Source organism: Nyctereutes procyonoides, unplaced genomic scaffold (assembly GCF_905146905.1).
Source record: "Nyctereutes procyonoides isolate TBG_1078 unplaced genomic scaffold, NYPRO_anot_genome, whole genome shotgun sequence".
Classification (NCBI taxonomy): Eukaryota; Metazoa; Chordata; class Mammalia; order Carnivora; family Canidae; genus Nyctereutes; species Nyctereutes procyonoides.
This window is the reverse complement of record NW_026575046.1, coordinates 17,454,110-17,461,143: the sequence shown is the minus strand read 5'-3', so window position 1 is coordinate 17,461,143 and position 7,034 is coordinate 17,454,110. Positions and strand designations below refer to the sequence as shown.

Here is a 7,034-nt window from a genome sequence, read left to right as displayed (position 1 = left end):
TTTATTGATTTATTCGAGAGAGAAAGAGAGAGAGAGAGAGAGAGAGAGAGAGGCAGAGACACAGGCAGAGGGAAAAGCGGGCTCCATGCAGGGAGCCCAACGCAGGACTTGATCCTGGGACTCTAGGACCACGCCCTGGGCCAAAGGCAGGCATTAAACCGCTGAGCCTTCCAGGGATCCCTCAGGTCTTGATCTCAAGGTTGTGAGACTGAGCTCTATGCTGGGCTCTGTACCAAGTGTGGAGCCTGCTTAACATTCTCTCTCTCCCTCTCCTGACCCTCCCCCACCCTCTCCCTCCCTCCTAAAAGAAAAAAAAAAGTGGCCATGGGAAGAGAAATTACTGGGATTACTGGGTCACTTACCTGAAGAGTCTGAGCTGATACATAATATTGCTTCAGACAGAGCTTTACCCAGGGCTCAAAGATGTGAAGAGAACCTAGTTTTTCTCTCACCATTTCCCATCTCTACTTCTTAGCTCCTTTAGCTCCATCTTGTTTCCCTCCTAATGATGCAAAGATGACTGCCAACAGTCCCTGAAGCCACTTGCTTCTACATTAGCAAACAGATAAGAAGCAAGTCAGTTTGTCCAAAGAGTTCTCAGGAAAAGTCATGAAGTACACGTAGATGTACTAAATGCTAAATGTATGCTTACATGATGTGTTCACCTCTGCAGCATCACTGTGGTCAGGAGAATACCACATGATTGTTTGTTTAAATCAACCAGCTTCTAACCCCGGAAGTGGGAAAAGGTCAAACCAAAGTGGTAGTTTACAAAGGAGTCGAGAGATGTCATAACCAAGAATTAGGAGAAACTGATATTGACCAGCAAACAATAGGTGCTAACCTCAAAATGCTTTCCATTGTTAAAATATGATTATAAATGGTTATTATATATAAAGCATGATCCCAGTTTTGATGTATAGATTTCTGTGCAAACATCCTCTGGCTTCATTTACTTAATAAATTGTTTCTTTTTTGGTTTTATAACTATATCATTTCACTATTAGAATCAATACTTCAGCCAGCACAACTGTACATATTCTTGCATGTGTATAAGATGATATTAGAATAATTCCTAAAAATTCAATTAAGTCAAAAAAATATACACCAGTTACAGTTTTTACACATCTTGCCAAATTGCTTTCCCCAAAAGTGAAACTTCTAGCAGCAATGTACCACAATGCCAGCTTCCCATAACCTGCCTCACCAACAAATAATTCAAGAGACAAAAATAACATCTCATTGTTGAAATATCTAACCTTTTGAAAGATGAAATTATTCTGATATCAGTTACCTAATGATATTTAATTTTTTATCTATTAATGTTTAATTAGCTGTCTACTAATATCCTGGCTCATTTCTCAATTGGCTGATTATCTTTACATATTAAAAATAGTAAACTCTGTCATATGTTGTAATTTTTTCCTCATTTGTCATTTTATTTTGTTTTAGTTTATGGCAGGGTTTAGTTGTTTGCTGCTTTTCTATACAGAAGTTCTACATTTTGACATAATCAAAATCACAGTATATTTCTTTTAAGATTGCTGTCTTAAATGTCCTTTTGAGAAATAACCTTCCTCATCCCAATTACTTCAATTTTTAGTTATATTTTCTTCTAGCACATTTACTGTTTCATATTTTACCTTTAAATCTTTAAATCAGGGATGCCTGGGTGGCTCAGTGGTTGAATATCTGCCTTTGGCTCAGGATGTGATCCCAGAGTTCTGGGATCGAGTCCCACATCGGGCTCCCTGCATGGAGTCTGCTTCTCCCCCTGCCTATGTCTCTGCCTCTCTCTGTGTCTCTCGTGAATAAATAAATAAAATCTTTTTAAAAAATCTTTAATTCATCTAGAATTTATTTTGTTGTATGAAATAAGGTCAGGCCATAACCTTACTTTTTCTAAATGGCTAAACAGGATTCCTAATGTAGATGTTATATAGACTGGTGATTAAGAAGGCTGGTTTTGAAGCTAGACCACTGGGTTCATGACCTTCAAAAGTTAGGCATCTTTTCTATATCCTATCTATAAAGCAAGATTAAAATAATGGTACCTTCTTCACAGAATGGTTTCAACTATAAAATGTTTAAAGCACATAAAGAACTAGAAACACTGCCCAGAGCACAGCAAATGTTAGACATTGCTGTTACTACTTTTTACTGAGAGATCTATCATTTCTCCTCTTGAGATATTACCTTTGTGCAGTACCAAATATTTATCTATTTGTGGGTCTGTTTCTAGAATTTTTTGTTTTCTTCTATTGGCTAGTCTGTTTACTTTTCCCTCTCTGCCGATTTTTAAAGGATTCATGTCAATATTTCTGAAATCAGCAGAAAGAACTTGGGGCTTCTTCAGATGGCTTGGTATCTTGTCCTTATTAGTACCATGAGTCATTTCTTTCTATGTGTCATGTTAACTTTGCACAAGTCAGCTCTATGCATACCATTTTGTGCTTAATTAGCTTATTTAGTCTCAGTTCTTCCATTCACTAGCTATGTAACTTGGGCAACTGAACTCTGTCTCAGTTACTTCATCCGTAAAGTGGGGATAATAATAGTTATGATCTTGGGGCACCCAGGTGGCTCAGTGATTGAATGTCTGCCCTTGGCTACGGGCAGGATCCCAGGGTCCTGGGATCAAGTCTCACTTTGGGCTCTCAGTGGCGAGCCTGCCTCTCCCTCTACCCATATCTCTGCCTCTTTCTCTGTGTCTCTCATGAATAAATAAATAAAATCTTTTTAAAAAATAGTTATGATCTCATAGGGCTTCTGTGAGGATTAAATGAGATGATGCATGTAAAGCTTATAGTAAACATAGCAATCCCTAAATAATTGTTAGTTATTAATTTATTTTATTATTATTTTTATATCATAAGACGCAAAAGTCTCTCCTTCATTAAAGGGCCTGGCAAGTACTGACATGAGTAATCAAGATATAAGGATACGGAGAAAAGAAGTCCATTGGCATTTTTCAAGTTATATATTTTCCAAGTTAATATATAATTAAAAGCATCCCAAATAGTATCTTGTACCTAGTAGGTACTCAAAAAAAATTGCTGAACCGGTAAATATAAAGAAATCATATTGTTTTTCTGTCTGTGCAGTGTTAAGGATTTCATGTGAAATGAATATTGAGAAAGAAAAACTTCACTAAAAATGTTACTCAAAAATATAAATTAAAAAAATATTAATATTCTTGTTCAAGCTCCTAGTACAACTTTATCTCTATGATCATCACATGTTTATACACACACACACACACACACACACAGAAGAGAAATAGGAAAAAGGAGAAAAATGCTTAGAGATTAGTGTCAGAGCAATAATTTCATTTTCTTGAGGTCTGTTTTCTTGGAAACATTCCTACCACAGAGTAATTATCCTCTTTTATAATCTATGTAACATGCATTCATATGTGTGCGTGCGTGTGTGTGTGCACAGATTTATACACACAATTCACAAATAGGCATTTCTTGACATTTTAAGCCATTCCAGTTTGGCTCAATTCCAGTTAATCATAATAAAATGTCAAGAAACTAAGTATTAAAGATACAATCTGGTCCTTCTTGAACTTATTTACTTGTTCTTTAAAAAAAAAATGATATGTCAGGAAGCATCTGACTGCTTCCTTTCTTTCAGCAGACACAGTTTCCTTGTTTTACTTGGGCAGGGTCTTTTACCATGTGTGAAAAGATGGAGAGGAAGAGGATCACAAATATGAGAGGTGTGGCCATATGTGCTATTTTCCCCTGAGGTTTAAAGTGTTTAGGCAAGGCCATGGTGAAAGACACTTGTGAGTCTCCAACTCTGAGTCATCTTGGGGGCGCCAGTAGCATCTGAGATGCGATGCCAAAGAATTATTAGGAACCAAAACATTAAAATCACTCCCATGTGAGTGTAAAACTCAATCTTCTTGACTTTTGAAGGAGAAATGTTTCCTTTACAATTCCACCATTTTCAATGCCAGTAATTGCACACTGGATCAAAAGACTGATGAGGAGTGGAACTGGAAACCTAGAGATAATAAAGAATAGCTTAGGTAACTAGACCCAGTCTTTGAAGAAGAACTCTATGGAGGAGGTCTTAAATGACCTTAAGTCTTGACCACAATTCCTTAGACACCACCACAGAATAAGACAACACCACTTATGTTTACATGGTACCTAAAAACTCAGCTATGTCAGTTTGAGTTGATTTTTACAGCCATTTTCACAAATGATTTGAGTCACTAATTAGTTGGCAAATGTTCAATTCCTAACCACTCTAGTTATCTAGGTCAAGAGAAATAAACCTGTCAATGCAGCCAGCAAAAAAAAAAAAAAAAAAAAGAATTAGAGAATTTCTTTACTGCTCTGTGAGACATGTTCCTTTGCTATAGTGAGTCAAATAACATACTTATCATAATCAATTCAGTATTTAAAGTAGATGTACTTCCTACTTAATATGTAACCTATGTTTGAAGTTTGATTTAAGACAAACTCCTGATGTCCAAGGGCCTTATACTAAAGATTTTTTTTTAATTTTTATTTATTTATGATAGTCACAGAGAGAGAGAGGCAGAGACACAGGCAGAGGGAGAAGCAGGCTCCATGCACCGGAAGCCTGATGTGGGATTCGATCCCGGGTCTCCAGGATCGCGCCCCGGGCCAAAGGCAGGCGCCAAACCACTGCGCCACCCAGGGATCCCAAAGATTTTTTTAAATAAACAAAAATAGATAGATGATTATGATGGAGATAGATAGAACGAACATAGGAACCATCTAAAGAACATGTCCCAGGTTAAAAAAGTAAAATATATAATTTTATCCATATTCATTAATTTGTTATTCATTCATTCCACACATTTTATTAGATGCCAGTCACTGTTCTATGCATTGAGGATGAAATAGCGATCCAGAAGACAAGTATTTTTCTCTGTCCCCCCTGGAGCTTCTAGTCTAATGAAGGATATTGCCAATAATTCAATAACCTCACAAGCAAATAGATTCATTACGCCAAGTAACTGCAAATGGATGAAAAACAGACAGGAGGATCTGAAAAAATGAAAAAGCCAGGGATATCAGGGAAGTCGTCTCTGAGAAGTGATAGTCGAGGTGATCTCTGAAAGGAGAAAAGAATAGCAATGACTAGGTTAAAATAGAAAAGAAGGATAGCTCAGGTAGAGGGATCACCATGAGCAAAGGCTATACAGCAGGCAAAAGTGAAGACAGAGGGCAGACATTAAAAAGAAAACCAGTGGAACATTAAGAAACAGCGGGTAGGTTGCAAGATTGAGCTGGAAAGTCCATGCTCAGTTGTTTTGTCTATACTTTAAGAGCCATGGGAATCCACTGAAAGAATCTAAGCAGGAGAGTGATGGTCAGATTTGTATTTCAATAACAATTAGTTTGGATATATGTTTGGAGATTGGCTTAGAGGGAGCCCCAAGAGGTTGCAGGAAAACCAGCTAGAATATCAGGAATAAGCTAATGCTGTTATCTGGCAATGATGGTAATTTTTTTTAAGATTATTTATTTATTCATAGAGACACACACAGAGAGAGAGAGAGAGAGAGAGAGAGAGAGAGGGGCAGAGGCACAGGCAGAGGGAGAAGCAGGCTCCATGCAGGGAGCCTGACATGGGACTCGATCCAGGGTCCCCAGGATCACACTCCGGGCTGCAGGCGGCGCTAAACCGCTGTGCCACCAGGGCTGCCCCAATGATGGTAACTTAGATCAAGATGGTACCAGTGGAGACAGATAAGTAAACACCACCTGGATTTATTTATTTATTTATTTATTTGTTTATTTATTTATTTCTGTTCAGGAAGCATTTTATTGTTGCTCCAAGTTTTAGTTTTCACTGACAGATAATCAATACTTTCAGAAAACCTCCCGCATGGCCCTGCTCAGCTTCTGAATCTTGGTTCTTGCAGACATATCAGCATATTTCTCTCCAGTACGGACAATCATTCCCCCCATGATTGACGGATCAACCTTAACTTCCAATTTCAATATTTGGCCTTTGCTTAGGAAGCTCTTCAGGACCGTTTTTAGTTCAGTAAGAGTGGCTTCATCCAAAGGAGACGCGGTGGTCACTGTGCACGGCACTTCTCCACGGTGCACACTCATCATGGTGGAAAAGGCAGAAATGACTCCAGGGGTATTGTTCAAGCGACCGTTCTCAGCAAGCAAATTGATCAGGTTGGATGTGATAGGAGAGAACCTCTCTTTTGCTGTCATGTCATTTTGGCTTTTCACTTTCACGGAACGCTTTACGTAGGGATTCATAATAGAAGCAGCCATTTTAGGTTCCTTCAAGATTTGTGCTACTCTCAACAATTCCTTTTCTACTTGTTCCAGTTTATTCTGTTTCGATGCAGCAGAATAAAGAGCAGTGGCATAGCGACCTTCGATACCATATATCTGAACAGGTGGCTGCCGGGACAGCCCGGACACCGCTGGGGTGGCCATCTTCTCCGGGGGGCTGTCACCACCTGGATTTAAATTAGATTTGAAGAAGGAAAGGGGCATATGAAATAAGCTTATGCAGTAAAACTAACTGCTAAGAAGGGAAGGTTAAAACAACAGCAATACTTTACAAGGCCAAATACTGCTCATGACTCAGGCAACCGGCATTCTAAATCTAAATAAGTCTAAATCCAGAATTGTGACTACTTTATGTTGCTCTGAGGTCTTACACTTGCCTCCCAGAGCTAATCCAAGAAAACACTCCAAGAAGGGAGGGAAGTTCTACTTCTGGTTAAGGTATAGAGAGGCATAATAACTATCACTTCCATCATGACAAAAGAAAATAACAGATAGACTAAAAATTATATTTTTCTTTAAAACCATTAAAGACTTTAGACTAGACATACATACATACATACATACATACAAGTCTAAATAAACTAGAGGCACATGCTATTCAAAGAAGAGCACAAAATGGGCAGCCGGGGTGGCTCAGCGGTTTAGCGCTGCCTTCTGCCCAGGGCCTGATCCTAGAGATCCAGGATCAAGTCCCACATCAGGCTCCCTGCATGGAGCCCGCTTCTC

At 38.6% G+C, this 7,034-nt stretch overlaps 1 protein-coding gene across 1 annotated transcript; it reads right to left on the bottom strand.

Annotated features, from left to right (window-relative positions):
- Nucleotides 1-5,796: 5,796 nt before the first annotated feature.
- Nucleotides 5,797-6,467, bottom strand: LOC129509756 (ATP synthase subunit O, mitochondrial-like). Its single transcript, XM_055325593.1, has one exon. The coding sequence runs from the start codon at nt 6,450-6,452 to the stop codon at nt 5,862-5,864; it is 591 nt and encodes a 196-aa protein (XP_055181568.1). The 5' UTR covers nt 6,453-6,467; the 3' UTR covers nt 5,797-5,861.
- Nucleotides 6,468-7,034: the final 567 nt, after the last annotated feature.

Excerpts from the sequence above, each read along its gene's own strand:
- LOC129509756 (XM_055325593.1), bottom strand. The coding sequence starts at position 6,452 with ATGGCCACCCCAGCGGTGTCCGGGCTGTCCCGGCAGCCACCTGTTCAG.